General features: G+C 44.0%; 1 protein-coding gene across 10 annotated transcripts in view; it reads left to right on the forward strand.

Moving 5' to 3' along the window:
* Positions 1-20,000, forward strand: part of kcnc3a (potassium voltage-gated channel, Shaw-related subfamily, member 3a) — a 97,026-nt gene that overhangs the window by 43,188 nt on the left and 33,838 nt on the right. For all 10 annotated transcript variants that reach the window (XM_027178839.2, XM_047800872.1, XM_047800873.1 and 7 more), the window contains one exon: positions 16,980-17,949. In XM_027178839.2, the coding sequence (XP_027034640.1) occupies positions 16,980-17,949 (970 nt within the window). The remainder of the gene's footprint in view (positions 1-16,979; positions 17,950-20,000) is intronic.

Consider the following 20,000-nt stretch of genomic DNA (forward strand, 5'->3'; position numbering starts at 1 on the left):
ATGAACAAACACTCGGAGAGCAGAAATGGGTTTGATATCACCGTTTTCTCTGAACATACAAACATCTTTGTGGAGAAAATGAACCTTTTTTTAATTTTTTTTTTTTTTTCTATGAATCTATCACCTCTAGTGTTGTAGAGAAAAACAGAAATACTGATGAAACTCTACAAGTGTCTACTTTCATATGAGCTTCATATTAACACCACCTTGGAGTGAGAGATGAGGAAAACGTTCAGTCCTCGACACGGACACAAGACGAACAGGAGGAGACTTCATTACTTATTCAATCGCAGTGTTGTACTTTTAAAAAAGGTCTCGGTTTTTCCGTCGTCTTTAAAAGACGGCCTCGGAAGCGCAATCAGTATGTCACAACAGTCTCATCAACACACTGGGACGTTACCTAGTGTCCTGACACACTTGTCTGCTTAATGACATGGGTATAAATAGCGTCAGACGGAGCGCTAACGAGCGAAGAGTCGGTCTGTCACAGATTCAACGATTGCTGACTGGAAATGTGAAACAAGAACCATTTGTGATGGTTGAAATGGTTTGGACATGAAACATTAACATAAACAGCTGAATTATATTTAGACTGTTGTTTTCTGTAAGGAGACGTTTATTTACCGTTTACGGGGGGAAAAAGTGTTCAGGAGGAAGGATTCGGAGCTTCAGACAAACTTCAGACAACACCGAACGTACGGGTTTTACAGATAATTACAAAGTCTTCGAATAATTTTGTCTTGTGGCGTGAGAGGAATAAAACAAATCAGGAATTAAGCTGTGTCCAAATGACGTACTACACACACACTATACACTCTAATCAAGGGCCTAGTGCATGAGCTTTAGAAGGGCTTTTTCATTTAGTTTGTTGGCCATCATATGGTGGTCCCGCCCATTTTCCGCTGGTTCCGTGTTGAGTGCATGAATTGCCCAACATTGCACACTTCTTCAGTGTGGATCTTAGAGCAGCCCAAGCTCTGAGAACTCCACCAGGTGCTCTGTCACCCTTTTGAGCTGAGTCGGCACGCACCGCAGGAAGTGACCTCCGGAGCAGGTGTTGCAGCGACTCGCAGACGCTCTACAAATAGCCCCCTGTGTCCTACATTCCATTAGCACACTTACACAAGTGGGTTTTGGACTCGGCCGGCGAAGGACTCTCTGTTATTTGTCAGCGTAAGGGATGCCGTGACCCTCTTCCCATCTGTTCTCACTGGCCTGGTGTGCCACTGCTGCTGATCAGCGTCACACTTGCTCTGAGCTCGCTGGTTCTTATCTGACTCTGGAAGATTTCCCAGATTTGTGTTTGAGACAACAAACTTTACAGCAACATATTTTTTCTTTATTCAGCTCAATGAGACAGATGTAACATTAAAGGTGCGGTCAGTGAATTCTAAATCCAAACTAATATATGTGATGCAGCATTAAACGATGTCTAAGACTGTCATTCTCAGAGACTGATATAATTTATGGAGCATGTAGTGAATTTTAATAATAGATGATGTAGAACTGATGAATATTGAGGTATCGTTGGCATTTAAGATGCGGTCAGTGATTTTTAAATCAAAACAATTTGTTGAACTACAAATCTACAAGCGATTTATGAGACTAGCATTTTTTGAGACCGAACTAAACATCAATTTAGTGCGCTATTAATTATAGATGATATAGAACTGATACGAACAATTTAAATTAAAGGTACAGTCAGTGATTTGAAAAATAGAATATTTTCTAGACTGGAAGCTGTTCGTCAGACTGCATTAAAGGTGTGGTCACTGATTTTGATATCAAAACAGTTTCTAATACTTGATAATTAAGAGTGCATATTAAAGGTGTGGACAGTGATTTGTCATGCTGTACCATTTTCAGAGCAAGTGGTAAGTACAACGAAAAACTAAACAACATGTAGTGCATTATTAATAATGGAAGATGTCACAGAACTGATGCTGAATTAACATTAAAGGTGAAATCAATTATTTGCAAACTGGAATATTTTATATACTATGTACTAGACATATAAAAGCTGCTTATCTGACTTTATGAATAATGGGTGATGTAGAACTGATGAATAACGAGGCATTGTTAACATTAAAGGTGCGGTCAGTGATTTCTAAATCAGAATACTTTCTAATGTCACGTGAGGTCCGAAGTTAAACAAGAAAAAGCGGCTTCTCAGACTGCCTACACTACGCAGCAGGTCGTGCGCTGTTAATCACGGATGATAACATAGACCACACAACTGGAGCTGGTACAATCTCTGGATGCCTGAAGATCCTCACAGGGTTGGTCTCTTCTCACTGAAGGTCTGAAATCCACATGAAGCAGAACAAAACTGGAGCTGGTACAATCTCTGGATGCCTCAGGATGGGTAGAAAAAGAGAAGCAAGTGGAGAGGAATTAGCATAGCGGCTGTTCATAATATTAAGCAGCACTAGACAATAATGTGCATTTGATCAGATCTACCGGAACACAAGGTTATCGGATGTTTTATGTGTGTTCTTGGCTAAAGAGATACGTGTGCCCGGTGCTTTCTAGTGTGCATGAAGTGTGATTAAATATATTATTGATTCCCGTGTTAGAAATCCAGTAGAAATAATTGTCCGAACGCACAGTGTGTGTGTGTGTGTGTGTGTGTGTGTGTGTGTGTGTGTGTGTGTGTGTATGTGTGTGTGTGTGTGTGTGTCTAGAGTGAAGGGCTGAAGCTGTGCTAGTCAGTTGGCGCAGTGCATTTAGTAGATTATTCCAGGGGTGGAGAATCTCTCTGACGTGTGTGTGTGTGTGTGTGTGTGTGTGTGTGTGTGTGTGTGTGTGTGTGTGTGTGTGTGTGTGTGTGGAATACAAAGCGAGCTCGAGTGTAGTGTTAAAACAGCAGATGAAGAAAGCAGCCAGATATCAGCTTCCTCTTGGTGTCAGTCTTCAGAAACACACACGACACGTTCTGAGAGCAGTCAACATTCGTCATGCTCGGTACAACACGCTAAATATCCTCAGACATTAACTTCTGTCCTGCTCTCTCTCTCTCTCTCTCTCTCTCTCTCTCTCTCTCTCTCTCTTACTCTCACTCCCTTCTCTCTCTTTCTCTCTCTCCGTAAAAACACTGCAGTTGGAGTGGCGCAGTAAATTACTTCTTTAACACTGAGCGTGTGCTTACTTATCAAGACGCCTGCACCTGGACGATATGACTTGGACATTGTGATAAATGATATCACGAAGCTCTTTTTTTCTTTACCTTTATTGCGGCGGATGTTTCTAGAACGTTGCACGGATGTTCTGGCCTTAACGTTCCCCTCAATGTTCTGATTAACATTGAGCAATTGTTCATCACAACAGCAGATTTTTTTTTTTTTAAACAAAGTTACCGCGTTTCGAAATTAACGTTCCATCGTCGTTCTAATGACGTTGAAAAGAAAATGTTGTACAATGGATTGTTTCTTGAATGTTGCAGTGACGTTCCTGATGTAATGTTCCAGGGATGTTCTGGCTGTAATGTTCCTTAAGTGTTCGCAAATTAACATTCCATCAACGTTCAAATAACCAATTTGCTGGATTACTGGATCGAATTAGCGATCTGACTCGCTTATACAAAACACGACACTGCTGGTTAGCTGCTAAATGCTACATATGTGTTGTTATTTTCTGATTGATGGTAGAACGGAGGCACGTCCACTTCTGATCGTGTGGACCAATCAGATTCACCGTGGTACCGACTACTGTTTATGTTTGTTTGTTTGTTTTGCATTACTAGGCTTTCTGATTGGTGCTGTTCGATTTCCAATCCTGAAGGTCAGAAGGTCTTCATTATTAATTGAAAGATGACTTTACAGCACTAATAAATCCTGAAAGAACAACAACAATAATAATAATAATAATAATAATAATAATAATAATAATAATAATAACAATAATAATGATAATAATAGTAATGATAATAATAATAATAGTAGTAATAATAATAATAATAGTAATAATAATAATAATAATAATAACAATAATAATGATAATAATAGTAATGATAATAATAATAATAGTAGTAATAATAATAGTAATAATAATAATAATAATAATAGTGAAATATTGTATTTAATAATAAATTTCTATTTTTCAAAACGGTTATTAATTCTGGAATTATGTGCTTTATAACATTTAACCACGCCGTCCTACAGCAGAGTGCTGCATCGACTCGTTTCGCAGACGCTCACAACGTTACGTGTAACCGTAAAAGGTTAAAAATTAGAACACGGTGTGAAATATAGAGCTGTTGTCCAGGAAGCTGAATAAAGCAGTCTGTGGTGTGCAGTTAAAAAAACATCATCAACTCCCGCAGGAGTCGTGTGTTAAAGTGCACATCCTGTCCTGAGAGTCTCTCTCTCTCTCTCTCTCTCTCTCTCTCGCTCTCTCGCTCTCTCTCTCTCTCTCTCTCTCTCTCTCTGTGACACTGATGAGTCAGCGATAATAACATGTTTAATAACCCCAAGGTTGCATTAGTGGAGGTGCAGATGTCCACATGTCAACACAAACACATCACAGACACATGGAGAGAACAGAAGAGACACGTACAGAGCGTTAGCACACCGATGAGAGCCGCGCTCCTCTCGTTCAGCCCGGCCGATGGTAATTACGTCATTTGATGCGCTTGCGGTCTTCCACCTAGTCCTATAGGCTACTTTTTTTTTTGGATTGTTCTCAGCCTTTATAAGCATCTACTTCTCTAGATCTCTAGTCTTTTCTCTTATAATCTATCTATCTATCTATCTATCTATCTATCTATCTATCTATCTATCTATCTATCTATTCACTTGTTTTATTCTAATATGAAATTATATTTATAGGTATTTATTTGTTTGTTTGTTTGTTTGTTTGTTTGTTTGTTTGAATATGCATAAGTTGCATTTAAATATTTGCCTAAACTTTTAAACTCGTTTTTGGTCTGTAAAAGTTTGTTCATACATGTATTCAGTATTTTTAATTGAATAATAAGCAGGTATTTTGTACTTTAGTAAAAGGCATCATATTAACAAAGCTAACAGTTTGTCCAGCGCTAATCCTGACTAATACTGAAGTTCTGACTTCATCGTTTTTTTTCCCAATCCATGATGGATCCTCTGAGTGCTGATTTCACATGGACACTTTTTATAAAGTGAAACATGGCTCGAGAATGGAGGAAACTGCTACGTGCTCCCGGGATTGTGTGTGTGTATACTTCTGTGTGTGTGTGTGTGTGTGTGTGTGTGTGTGTGTGTGTGTGTGTGTGTGTGTGTGTGTTTGTTTACTAAACAAGGCGTGTTTGCTCATTAGATATATCATTTGTCAGTAAAATATTACGAAGGCTTTGACAGAAAACCTGGAGTGGTAGAGGAAAAGAGGAGATAAGAGGAGGGGGGAGAGGAGGAGAGGAGAAGAAAGGAGTGGAGAGAAGAGAAGAGGAGGTGAGATGAGGGAGAGGAGAGGTGTGGAGATGAGGGGAGAGGTGTAGAGGAGAGGTGTGGAGAAAGAGGAGATGAGGGGAGAGGAGAGGTGTGGAGAGTAGATGAGGGACGAGGAGAGGTTGGAGAGGAGATGAGGGGAGAGAAGACGAGATGAGGGGAGAGAAGATGAAGGGAGAGCAGAGGTTGGAGAGGTAGAGGAGATGAGGGGAGATGAGAGGTGAGTAGAGGAGATGAGGGGAGAGGAGAGGTGTGGAGAGGAGATGAGGGGAGATGAGAGGTGAGGAGAGGAGATGAGGGGAGAGGAGAGGTGTGGAGAGGAGATGAGGGGAGAGGAGAGGAGATGAGGGGAGAGGAGTGGTGTGGAGAGGAGATGAGGGGAGAGGAGTGGTGTGGAGAGGAGATGAGGGGAGAGGAGAGGTGAGGAGATGAGGGGAGAGGAGAGGTGTGGAGAGGAGATGAGGGGAGAGGAGTGGTGTGGAGAGGAGATGAGGGGAGAGGAGATGAGGGGAGAGGAGAGGAGATGAGGGGAGAGGAGAGGTGTGGAGAGGAGATGAGGGGAGAGGAGAGGTGAGGAGAGGAGATGAGGGGAGAGGAGAGGTGTGGAGAGGAGATGAGGGGAGATGAGAGGTGAGGAGAGGAGATGAGGGGAGAGGAGATGAGGGGAGAGGAGAGGAGATGAGGGGAGAGGAGAGGTGTGGAGAGGAGATGAGGGGAGATGAGAGGTGAGGAGAGGAGATGAGGGGAGAGGAGATGAGTGGAGAGGAGAGGAGATGAGGGGAGAGGAGAGGTGAGGAGAGGAGATGAGGGGAGAGGAGTGGTGTGGAGAGGAGATGAGGGGAGAGGAGAGGAGAGGAGATGAGGGGAGAGGAGAGGAGTGGAGAGGAGATGAGGGGAGAGGAGAGGTGAGGAGAGGAGATGAGGGGAGAGGAGAGGTGTGGAGAGGAGATGAGGGGAGATGAGAGGTGTGGAGAGGAGATGAGGGGAGAGGAGATGAGGGGAGAGGAGAGGAGATGAGGGGAGAGGAGAGGTGAGGAGAGGAGATGAGGGGAGAGGTGAGGAGAGGAGATGAGGGGAGAGGAGAGGTGAGGAGAGGAGATGAGGGGAGAGGAGAGGTGAGGAGAGGAGATGAGGGGAGAGGTGTGGAGAGGAGATGAGGGGAGAGGAGAGGAGAGGAGATGAGGGGAGAGGAGAGGTGTGGAGAGGAGATGAGGGGAGAGGAGAGGTGTGGAGAGGAGATGAGGGGAGAGGAGATGAGGGGAGAGGAGAGGAGATGAGGGGAGAGGAGATGAGGGGAGAGGAGAGGTGAGGAGAGGAGATGAGGGGAGAGGTGTGGAGAGGAGATGAGGGGAGAGGTGTGGAGAGGAGATGAGGGGAGAGGAGAGGTGAGGAGAGGAGATGAGGGGAGAGGAGAGGTGTGGAGAGGAGATGAGGGGAGAGGAGAGGTGTGGAGAGGAGATGAGGGGAGAGGAGATGAGGGGAGAGGAGATGAGGGGAGAGGAGAGGAGATGAGGGGAGAGGAGAGGAGATGAGGGGAGAGGAGAGGAGATGAGGGGAGAGGAGATGAGGGGGAGAGGAGAGGAGTTGAGGGGAGAGGAGAGGAGATGAGGGGAGAGGAGAGGAGATGAGGGGAGAGGAGAGGAGATGAGGGGAGAGGAGATGAGGGGAGAGGAGAGGAGATGAGGGGAGAGGAGAGGAGATGAGGGGAGAGGAGAGGAGATGAGGGGAGAGGAGATGAGGGGAGAGGAGAGGAGATGAGTGGAGAGGAGAGGAGAGGATATGAGGGGAGAGGAGATGAGGGGAGAGGAGATGAGGGGAGAGGAGATGAGGGGAGAGGAGATGAGGGGAGAGGAGAGGAGATGAGGGGAGAGGAGATGAGGGGAGAGGAGAGGAGATGAGGGGAGAGGAGATGAGGGGAGAGGAGAGGAGATGAGGGGAGAGGAGAGGTGAGGAAAAAAGATTTCACTTGAAATCTTATGCAATAACATGAATGTTGGTGAAGAATAAAACACTCTAAAATGAATCAGTGATGAAGTGAACATGCTGATGTTGTTTATGAACTTTACATAACTGCATGTCACAAAACGATTTATTTCTCTGTAGAATAGAGCAATTAGTAAAGCAATTCCCCTCCTGACCACCAGAGGGTGCAGATTCAAGTGTGAACATAGTGGATGTTTAGAATTGTTGTTTTTCTTGTTTGTTTTTTTTCTGTTAAATGCCTGAAATCTGAAAGAAATATCCAGATATTTACACGTTTTATTCAGTGCCACAAAATACGATGTAAAACGTCACCACACCGAACAGGAAACTCATCTATTTCAGCCTTGTGTGTTTTTACTAATAACGCTCTCGCCTCGAAAACGTCTGACTCCGACTCGCCACTCGTTCAGATTCCTCCACAAAGAGAACACAATGGTTCCTGATCGTGGAACATGATTTAAGATAATTTGACTGTGACTGTGCCTGATGTGCTTCGTTTATAGCTTTATAGTAACTTAGGAAATTGAGGTGTTTTAAAATTCATTAAATGTCGTACTCATTTATGAAGATCATCATGACGAACCAAAGGTTTGTTTGGTCACAGAGTTTATTTATTTTCTGCAATAAACAGTTTTGTTCGTCACATTCGCTTCCAGGTTGGAATAAAAAACCACCTCCTGCCTGCTTATGTTTATTCTCGGTCTTATTTCTGGTCACTGTGTGCACTGCATTTTGTTTCCATGTTCCAGTTTTCCTAGCCTTGCTTTGTGTCCTTGTTGTGTGTTCTTTTCACAATCAAGTAAATAGTGTGACTAATACACAAATACACAACACAAAAGAAGAGGTAGTTCACACGATGAATCACAGTGCCCTCTGGTGCTCTCTGGCGGTACTGTACGTGGTGGACAGGAAATGATTGCGTTCCTGTTCTCACTTGTGCTATAGCAACTATAAATAATTAAATAATATAAATAAAATAAAATAATTGCTGGGGGCACGGTGGCTTAGTGGTTAGCATGTTTGCCTCACACCTCCAGGGTTGGGGGTTCGATTCCCGCCTCCGCCTTGTGTGTGTGGATTTTGTGTGTTCTCCACGTGCCTCAGGGGTTTCCTCTGGGTACTCCGGTTTCCTCCCCCGGTCCAAAGACATGCATGGTAGTTTGATTGGCATCTCTGGAAAATTGTCTGTAGTGTGCGAGTGAATGAGAGAGTGTATGTGCCCTGCGATGGGTTGGCACGCCGTCCAGGGTGTATCCTGCCTCGATGCCCGATGACGCCTGAGATAGGCACAGGCTCCCCGTGACCCGAGAAGTTCGGATAAGCGGTAGAAAATGAATGAATGTATAATTACTTGCACTTATAAGCGCTGACACCGGAGACTCCTTTCCTTTCCGCATATCAATGACTGCGTCTTTTCCTTCGATAAAAATCTTTCAAAAATCAGTAGTTTTCAACAAGTTCGGTTTTAATGAACAATGGGGTCTACGGGAACTATCCGGTAAATTTGAGCGAATTCGAATCAGCCTATTGGTATTTGTGTAAACCTGTGATTTATAGCTGTGCTACCTTCACATCTGTAGCAGGTGTTAGAGATACAACCAGTCCCCTCCTGACCAATCAGATCTGAGTATTCAACAGCGCCTGTGCTGTAAAGATGATTAATATGGTTCTGCTCTGTCCATGTTCTGCGTATCTGTCTGCTTTCCTTTTCTGTTGTTGTTTACCGGTCCTGCGTCACAGCCTCTCCCGCTGCACCCAAATCTGCTCTCCTGTTTTCATTCGTTGTGATATGAACACGCCTAAATGCCCTGTCTGAATGATTTATAGGGGCGTTTAGCGAGCCGCAGCCTGAGCGTTCGTTTTTAATTGTGTGTGGTGGATCTGGCGTCTATCTCGAGAGAATCTGTCCCTCAAGATTGCCTTGGTATTGGTGGGATTTGCACTGTGTGTGTGTGTGTGTGTGTGTGTGTGTGTGTGCTGCAGTCGTATTTGGAGGGAATGTTTAAACTTGCTGCAGTGAGCCTCACAGCGATGCGGGCTGTGCTTTCACACCGAGACGAAGCTGCAGAGAAACAACTGCAGCACTTTGCATTTGTACAATTCCACAAAATATCAATTCCCTAGACGTCACACGGGTCCGCCGGTCGCTCGTGTGCTATAATTGAAGTCGCTCCTCTCGTAGTCCGGCTTGCGTTTGAGTTTTAGGCAGAGCAACTTGTGTAGACAATGAAGACAGAAATAGAGAAGCGATTAGCGAGTCCAAGCACCAAACTGGGCCATGCTGATCAAATGAGTTTTAAGAGCAGCGTTCAGATTATACAGAATCTCCCGGGAGTCCACATGAAATCTATGTGATGCTGCACTTTGTTTTAAGTCTAATCTCATTTCAACGCAAGCTTGCGTTCAGTTTTGGTGAATAAAAGATGATGTGTCGTTATTGCTAGGTACCTTTTCCTATATCATAGCCCATCTTAGCATTTCAGAATGCAGAATGTTTTCCGTAGATAAAAACATCGCAGGCTTTCACAGTAACATTAATTAATAACTGATCTCGTCTGAATAGGGCTTACGGGCTTCAGCACAACACCCTATATCCAAACTACCTCGCGTCTTCGGGCATCGAGGCAGGATACACTCTGGACGGAGTGCCAACCTATCGCAGGGCACACACACACTCTCATTCTCTCACACACTACGGACAATTTTCCAGAGATGCCAATCAAACTACCATGCATGTCTTTGGACCGGGGGAGGAAACCGGAGTACCCGGAGGAAACCCCCGAGGCACGTGGAGAACATGCAAACACCACACACACAAGGCGGAGGCGGGAATCGAACCCCCGACCCTGGAGGTGTGAGGCAAATGTGCTAACCACTAAGCCAACATGCCCCCAGATTTATTTTCATGTAGTGTTTATTCCACTTGTTTTTAAAAAAAAAATAAAAAATCCCCAAATTTCCATCCAAGCAGATTCGCAAGCAGTAAAACAGGGAATGTGTCAGGCGGTTATGATGAACGCACCAGGGTGCGTCTTGTGATTGTTGGGCTCGCGCTGTGCTGCAGTGATTGTGCTGATTCGGTTGTCAGACACGAGTCAGCAAGCTGTCAGTAGCCACAGTTGTGGCGCTTGAGCCGTGGAAACGAACGAGGAAAGTTCATTCGTTCATCATCCATGAACCGTTTTAAAGATTTCTAAACACTCATCATATTAATGATATATTAAAAGAAGGCATCACCTTGGCTTCACCTTTACCTCAACCGACCACACACATGTCCTGGGATCTGTCCTGGGATCCCTGGAACTGACTCCACCTCATTTTGTCCTCCTCCAGTTGCTCCTGAACAAATCCCAGCCTATCATACGTCTTCGCATCTCAAGAGCTCCCTAACACATCCGTAGGCAATCGCTATCTCACCTCGCCCACGTACGAGATACTTTCTGACACTTACGACTTCCGTGTGTACAGGAAGACGGATTAAACCCTGTCCATTCAGAGAGTACGCCCAAGTTTGCTTCTTTAAACTCTCAGTTTTTAGTAAAATCTTAAAACCTCACAAATGGCTCGAGAGCATCAACATCTTTGTTCCTGCTTGTGGGGGTGGAGCTCATTTCAGGGCTGGAAAGACTTTCACACAACCTTGTATCACTTGTGAGAATCTTTGGATCATTCAAATTTTTTTTAATCCAAATCTGAATATGTTTTCTTTTCACAACCCTCCTATTTTTCGCCCAAGCATTACTTAAGCTCTAATGGTTGCGTTGTTTTCCTGCTCGGGGTTTCGAACCTTTGCCGCGGCGATGTGAATGTGGCATCCAAGACCACAAGGGAACTCAAATTCAACTTAACTTGCTGAAAATTACAGACCGCACCTTTAACCACACTGGATATGAATTCAGGATTTACAAAGGCAGGAAAAAATTTATGCGAACAACATAAAACATCAAATATAATTACTGACCGCATGTTCAAGGTATTTTCCAGAAACACTGGTGTTAAAATATCACAGCATCCACATCTACATCCACATCTTTCCTGGCCTCTATTTCCCTAATGGTATTAAATGTTTAAACACAATCAGGTATTTCAGCAGAGAGACCGTCTTTATACTCCGACCTAACAAGCGTATGCTATGAGACGCTAAGACGTATCGCGTCTGCTCAGTTCACTCAGCAGGTGAAGAAGCTTTAGAGCCGCCAGAATCTCAGCAGTTTTCATTTGTGAGCCCTTTGAAGGGTCATAAACTCCATTTCTGCATTCTTAACACAGTATATTATTTTGCATTCTTTTGACTAACAACGATAACCGGCCCTGAAAGTAGAGTGGGACGTTTCTAGGAAAAAAGAAGAACGAACAGAATCGAGGAGACGTTTGAAAGTAATATGCTGCAGTATTTGTTTTTTCTGCAAGCTATCGCTGGATCGAGTTTGAAACTTTAGACGTCCGACCAAGCCGAAAACCATGATGTGTGTGTGTGTGTGTGTGAGAGAGAGCGATAGAGGACATTCTGCCGGCTCTGACCCGAACTCAGAGACAGAACATTACCTTACTGACCTTCCTAAAGGTCGCATTTCACCTGCAGCACAGCAGATCGTCAGAAAACTAAATTCATAAAACTCTTTCTGAATCAGCTTTAACAAGAGTCACTGGCTTCAGATGACATTCTGATTGGGTTTAACCCTCTGGGGTCCAAAGGCGCGCTGGCTTCAACGTGAAATCCACTTAAAATTCTCCGTCATTCATAATCATACGCATACATGTAATACATCATTCGAAACTGTGAAGTGTCTACTTTTATGTAAGTGCTTTCATAATAACAACAAAACGCTGTGCATTTGTAGAATAAAGAAAATAAACAGACTGCGTTTCTCTGCCATCTCGGTCTCGGTCACCACTAAGACACATAAATAAAACAACCCGAATCTCAGCGAATATTTGCCTCAAATACAAGATAAATATATGCATAGAAAGCTTGAAATGTCTACTTTTTAATAAACAAATTCAAGTCAAAAACAAATAATCTATTCTTATGTCATCCGTAAGAAAGTAAGGAGTGGTCCGGTTTCTCCTGTTTCGCCTAATTATACAGTAGCTAATGTGTTCCCACCTCCCTCTGAGCGCGCTGCTCATATGCACATGAACTGAGGTGAATCAGGTAACCACGTACTGTACACACCCCCCGAGACACAGGTACGACTCGGTACATGCAATCCGGACCTGTGTGCTTGGAAATGCCTTGGAAATGCCAGGCATGTGATGTTCACTTGTGTATTCAGCTGAAAAGGAACTGTTTCCTAGAGTGGCACGAAGATGTATAACTGTATAATTCTGGGTACTACAGTATGTGACAGAGTAGGTTAGTGGGGCTTCTACAAACCTCACACCCTTTTTTATCTTGCACTCTTCCTGTTGGCACTTTTTTTTGAGGCACAGTTTTGCCCTGATTGTGTCTTCTGTGTTATTACTAACTTCTAAAGTTATTTTGTGCAAGGGCGTCGATTTGGGTAGGGACGGTAGGGACATGTCCCTACCAATATCCAGGTACAACACTCAATTGTCCCTAGCAATAATTAGACTAAGCCTATATATATGTATATATATATATTTATACATAACCACTGACCGTCTGTGTCTTGTGCTTTTTTACTTATTTCATTTAACATTTATCCAGGAATCATTAAATAAGATGAAAATATTTTAGCGGAACACAAACGGTTAACAGATTTACCCCCTGCAATGAATCCCGCCTCTGTAACTCAACTCTCTAAAATGATTGGCCTTTTCCTTTTTTGAGTCCCGCCTCTCTAACCCACGTCGCTGTTTGATTGGCTTTGTCTTTCTCGCTAATGCGTTGAGGTCGGCTGCGGCTATATTCCGTTGTATGAAGCAATATGCAACGTGATTATGCAGGTTACCGGTATGTGAGGAAGAAAGTATTCTTATAACAACAGAGGTGGGGAATGTTGTCCCCACCAATGTCAAATAAATTATGTCCCCACCAATGTCAAATAAATTATGTCCCCACCAATGTCAAAATCAAACTTTCGCCATTGATTTTGTGTGATAGTTAAATATTCAAAATAAACTAAAAACAAAAATATACACATTTATTATTTTGCCCTCACATTCTTTCTTGTAGCTCCTCTCTCAGTCACACACTTACCTGTAAGGCTCATAATGCAGCTCATTATGCGGGCCTTTGTCTTCTCAGGTGTGACTCACACTAATATTCATGATAGTTGATGCCTACTCGCATATGACCTTTACAAACAAAAAGTGTCTTAGGAAATTTAAATCAATATATTGCTTTCTGTGAGTAAACAAGATGAATTTCACATCATTTTGAAGCAAAAACTCTAGGCTACAAGATCCAGTTCTCAAAAGTCCTGTGAACCGACGTTCTGTATGGGTTTTATGGCCTTGTTCGAGTGATTTCTAATGTTTTGTTTTTCACTAACCATGCATAAACATTGTTTTCTCAAAAACACAATCATGTACATACATGCTGCTCACATATTATGGTAGTCCAGTTTGTGCTGATTACAGTGATATTAGACTTTAGCCATTTATATCTTCATAAGCAACTGAAAAAAAGCACAAATGTCAGGGTATGACAAAACGTCTCCAGGCCTAAAAAATACCCTTAGACCCCAGAGGGTTAAGGTACCTGAGGTGAATTGAGTGAAACCGACACGACTGAGATTGAGATTGTGTATGAACTCGTCACCTCAACTCAGCTGTGATTGGTCAGTAGGTGGCGCTTTAACTTCACACACTTTATAGACAATTTAAAAATGCCAATCAGCCCTATAGCACTGGGACAGGAAACCTGAGAACCTGAAGGAAACTACTGAAGCATGAGGAGAACTCGTGAACTCCAAAAAACACACAGGGCAGAGAGATGGATCGAATCCCGCCTCGATTCCCACCTCCGCCTTGTGTGTGGAGTTTGCATATTCTCCCCGTGCCTCGGGGGTTTCCTCCGGGTACTCCGGTTTCCTCCCCCGGTCCAAAGACATGCATGGTAGGTTGATTGGCATCTCTGGAAAAATTGTCCGTAGTGTGAGTGTGTGTGAATGAGAGTGTGTGTGTGCCCTGTGATGGGTTGGCACTCCGTCCAGGGTGTATCCTGCCTCGATGCCCAATGATGCCTGAGATAGACACAGGCTCCCCGTGACCCGAGAAGTTCAGATAAGCGGTAGAAAATGAGTGAATGAATGAATGAATGAATGAATCTAGCACTTGTGGTCAGTTGTTAGATTTGAAACGTTTATTTCTAGAAGAAAATGTAAATCTTTTTAGAATATTTAGAAGTGAGTTTAATGGGTTTAATAATCTTACATTTGGCTTCTTGCAATCATAAATAATGGAATACTGGATATATTTCATTATGTTCGGTTGATAATATGCATAATTTATACATCTGCTCTATTCTGTTTACAGCAACGTGTACACGAACGAATGTATAAATAAATAGACCGACGACGGAATACAAACTTGTAAAGGCGGCTGGACGGAGAAGTGTGCGTTTATTCTTCTTGTGTATTCAGAAACGCCTCATCAAAACACACTAGTGTGAAATTCCACCAGCGTATGAAAAATAGTGGAGTTTCTGTACTGTAAACACTGAGCTTTTATTTATAGCCATAAGCTAATCACTGCTAATCTGGCTAATGGTTAAGCGTTAAAGGGTCACGCTTGTGATTCAGGCTTATTCATCACTTATCCAGATGTTTAAAAGGAATTTTCTAGAACTGGATCTGTTCTGATTAAGACAAACCTACAGCTGTTTTCAGCTCGTCAAATAAAAACATGGAACGCTAAACCTAATTTGTTATTTCTCGCGTTTCTGTGTAACATTATTCGTTTTTGATCATTTTTGCGTCAGATGTGGGTTTTTTGGCCGTGTGTATCTGGAGCTCGGGGTAAATCTGGAGCAGGCTGTGAGCGTACGTGTGGTGTGAAAGTGACGTCCGGGTGCCTCGTCAGAGTTTTGAGGCCGAGATGAGATTAGATGAGATGAGAACTCGTCAAAAATTAGTCCATGCTAATCGGGTTGGGGAATTGGTTTATTCTCCCAGGATGCCTCGAGTCCTTCATTTTCACCGCTGCAAATCCTGTCACTGGGGGATTGACCTGACTGCTGCTATTTGAGACACAGCCTTAAAGATGGCACTTCTGTCAAACGCTTAAGTCCTTGTGTGTGTGTGTGTGTGTGTGTGTGTGTGTGTGTGTGTGTGTGTGTGTGTGTGTGTGTGTGTGTGTGAGTGATTTGTTTATAGCTGTGAAGGGGAAAAAATGGAAAAATGTGAAGTGCAGTGTTTAAGAAATTGCTGGTGTGTGTGTGTGTGTGTGTGTGTGTGTGTGTGTGTATGTGTGTGTGTGTGTGTGTGTGTGTGTGTGTGTGTGTGTGTGTGTGTGTGTGTGTGTGTGTGTGTGTGTGTGTGTGTGTGTGTGTGTGTGTGTGTGTGTGTGTGTATAATTGGATACCAGGACATTCCAAGACCATCAGATTCTATTGATTTCCGGTGATATGAGGAGATAAAAGACAGGGACAGGCTCACGGGGGCTGATCGATGCACATCTCTCTGCATTCCAGCCTGATGTGATGCGACGCAACCGATTTTAGTACAGCGGCACCGGCTGCAGCGCATCGCGTCTCTCTAACACTTCCTCTCTCTCTCTCTCTCTCTCTCTCTCTCTATATATATATATATATATATATATATATATATATATATATATATATATATATATATATATATATATATATATATGTCCGTTCATCTCGCTCACATCTGTCTTTCTCTTGTGTAACCGTTTCAAACAACTAAACCTGAAACCTGTCTTTTTCTCTTTCTTTGGTTTATCATGCCCTCGTTTGAAAATGCGCCTCTTTTAAGCTCCGCCTTCTTATTCTTCTCTTTTCTGCTCTTCCCCTCCCCTTCTCTTTTCCTCTTTCTCAGGGGTGTTTTCCTTGTCTCTGTGCAGTGGCATTTTACGGCTGATGACACACACACACACACACACACACACACACACACACACACACACACACACACACACAATCCGTCTCTCTCTCTCTAGTGCTGATTGTGGTATCTGGCGCCCTCTGTTGGCAGAATTATGCTATTAACGTATTTTGTCTTTCCTCTGCAGTGGACATGTAGCTGTGTCTCTTGCCACCCCTTCAATGCTGGACTCTATCATCACATAATCAACTAAAAAAAAATAAAGCACTGCACTGCAAAACTACTTTTCCCTTCAGTTTTTATTCTCACACTAGCGTCATGTGAATGATAAGCTATATTTTAAGGTCCAGCGATGCACATCAGGGGACTTATCAAGGTCCATTTACATAAAATCATCCACATTTTAGCTGTTTTTGTTTATTTTATTTCATATCAATTTACGACACATTTTGAAGCTAATGATTATCATCAATGCAGCTCTTCTGAGTTTTACATGATTGTGACATTAGATGTTGTTCTACTTAATCTGTATCTACTTAATGACATGCTCACATTCTTCTCTCGCTCTCTCTCTCGCTCTCTCTCTCTCTCTCTGAATCTTTAGTACGTTGCGTTTGGCTCGCTCTTCTTCATCCTCATCTCCATCTCGACATTCTGCCTGGAGACGCATGAGGCGTTCAACACCATCTACAACCGCACAGAGAATGTGACGGTGGGCAACGTGACGCACGAGGAAGTGGTGTTCGAGGTTGTGACGGACAACTGGCTGACGTACGTGGAAGGCGTGTGCGTCATCTGGTTTACCATCGAGGTGTTCACGCGTGTCATCTTCTGCCCCGACAAGGCTGAGTTCTTCAAGAGCTCGCTCAATATCATTGACTTCGTGGCCATCCTGCCCTTCTACCTGGAGGTGGCGCTGAGTGGCCTCTCATCCAAGGCCGCCAAGGACGTGCTGGGCTTCCTGCGTGTCGTCCGCTTCGTCCGGATCTTGAGGATCTTCAAGCTCACGCGCCATTTCGTCGGGCTGCGGGTGTTGGGCCACACTCTGCGTGCCAGCACTAACGAGTTCCTGCTCCTGATCATCTTCCTGGCTCTCGGGGTGCTTATCTTTGCCACAATGATTTATTATGCCGAGAGGATTGGCGCTGACCCCGATGACCCTACGGCCAGTGCCCACACCTCCTTCAAGAACATCCCTATTGGCTTCTGGTGGGCCGTGGTTACCATGACTACGCTGGGCTACGGCGACATGTACCCCGAGACGTGGTCGGGCATGTTGGTCGGCGCTCTGTGTGCCCTGGCTGGCGTGCTTACCATCGCCATGCCTGTGCCCGTCATCGTCAACAACTTCGGCATGTACTACTCGCTGGCCATGGCCAAGCAGAAGCTGCCCAAGAAGAAGAACAAACACATCCCACGAGCCCCACAACCCGGCTCGCCCAATTACTGCAAGCCTGATGCTCTTGCCATGGCAACCGCCTCTCCGCACAGGATCATGGGTAATGTGCTGGGTGGCAGCATAGCAGGGGACTGCCCTCTGGCACAGGAAGAGATCATCGAGATCAACAGAGCAGGTGTGTGTGTGTGTGTGTGTGTGTGTGTGTGTGTGTGCGCGCACATGTGTAACGAGTGTGTTTGTGGGTGAGAGAGAGAGTATTTGTGTGTGTGTGTGTGTGTGTGTGTGTGTGTGTGTGTTTGAGAGAGTAGGTGTGTGTGTGTGTGTGTGTGTGTGTGTGTGTGTGTGTTCTCCTCATTGGAGAGGGGAATTTTCATGCTGTCTTTATATTAGGAGCTTTTTAAAGTTTTGCTTGTTAAATGTACTTCACCTTCCTGGTGCTGTCCATGCTGCTACTCCTCTGACCTGTCACAGAGCCTCTCTCTCTCTCTCTCTCTCTCTCTCTCTCTCTCTCTCTCTCTCTCTCTCTCTCTCAGCCTACACACTGCTCCTGGAATTTCATCAGTTTTTTGGAAAGTTTACTTATTGTACATTTAATGGAGCTTTGTGGGTGTGGGTGTGGGTGTGGAGTTTTACAGCATCATAACTGCTAAAATGTATTCAGACCTTTTCTCTCTCATGTTTTCTGTGAGAGATTGTGTGTGTGTGTGTGTGTGTGTGTGTGTGTGTGTGTGTGTGTGTGTGTGTGTGTGTATGTGTGTGTGTGTGTGTGTGTGCATGTGATATTTATGTTTTGCAGACATATATGCAGCATGCCTCATTACTTTCCCCTTCTCTTCTCCCTCCCTTCGTCTTTCTTCTGTTCCCCTGATTCTCTCTCTCCGCATCGTCCCCGTGGGTTATTTCTGTAAATTGTTAGGCTACAGTACTAGATTAAATTTGACAGCTGTCTCAGAGGCTGGAAGTACACGCTTCTCTGCAGCTTCTCTTTCTGGATGTCATGTGTGTTTCTCACACTAGCACTAGTATGTAGTGTATGTAGTGTGTTTAGTGTGTGTAGTGTGTGTAGTGCGTTTAGTGTGTGTAGTGTGTTTAGTGTGTGTAGTGTGTTTAGTGTGTGTAGTGTGTGTAGTGTGTGTAGTGCGTTTAGTGTGGTAGTGTGTTTAGTGTGTGTAGTGTGTGTAGTGCGTTTAGTGTGTGTAGTGTGTTTAGTGTGTGTAGTGTGTTTAGTGTGTGTAGTGCGTGTAGTGTGTGTAGTGTGTTTAGTGTGTGTAGTGCGTGTAGTGCGTGTTGTGTGTGTAGTGTGCGTAGTGCATGTAGTGTGTAGTGCATGTAGTGTGTAGTGTGTGTAGTGCATGTAGTGTGTGTAGTGTGTGTAGTGCATGTAGTGTGTAGAGTGTGTAGTGCATGTAGTGTGTAGAGTGTGTAGTGCATGTAGTGTGTAGAGTGTGTAGTGCATGTAGTGTGTAGAGTGTGTAGTGTGTAGTGTGTGTAGTGTGTGTAGTGCATGTAGTGTGTAGTGTGTGTAGTGTGTAGTGTGTACTGCATGTAGTGTGTAGTGTGGAGTGTGTGGAGTGTGTGTAGTGTGTAGTGCGTGTACTGTGTGTACTGTGTTTAGTGTGTGTAGTGTGTGTTGTGTGTTGTGTGTAGTGTGTGTTGTGTGTAGTGTGTGTTGTGTGTAGGGTGTGTTGTGTTGTGTGTGTAGTGTGTAGTGTAGTGTGTGTAGTGCGTGTAGTGCGTGTAGTGTAGTGTGTAGTGTGTGTAGTGTGTAGTGTGTGTAGTGTGTAGTAGTGTGTAGTGTGTGTTGTGTGTAGTGTGTAGTGTAGTGTGTGTAGTGTGTGTAGCGTGTGTAGTGTGTAGTGTGTGTAGTGTGTGTAGTGTGTGTTGTGTGTAGTGTGTAGTGTAGTGTGTGTAGTGCGTGTAGTGCGTGTAGTGTAGTGTAGTGTGTAGTGTGTGTTGTGTGTGTAGTGTGTTGTGTGTGTAGTGTGTGTAGTGTGTAGTGTGTGTAGTGTGTGTAGTGTGTAGTGTGTAGTGTGTGTAGTGTGTAGTGTGTGTAGTGTGTAGTGTGTGTAGTGTGTGTAGTGTGTGTAGTGTGTGTAGTGTGTAGTGTGTAGTGTGTGTACTGTGTGTAGTGTGTAGTGTGTGTACTGTGTGTACTGTGTGTAGTGTGTAGTGTGTAGTGTGTGTACTGTGTGTAGTGTGTGTAGTGTGTAGTGTGTAGTGTGTGTA

The sequence above is a fragment of the Tachysurus fulvidraco genome, chromosome 15 (assembly GCF_022655615.1).
Source record: "Tachysurus fulvidraco isolate hzauxx_2018 chromosome 15, HZAU_PFXX_2.0, whole genome shotgun sequence".
Lineage (NCBI taxonomy): Eukaryota > Metazoa > Chordata > Actinopteri > Siluriformes > Bagridae > Tachysurus > Tachysurus fulvidraco.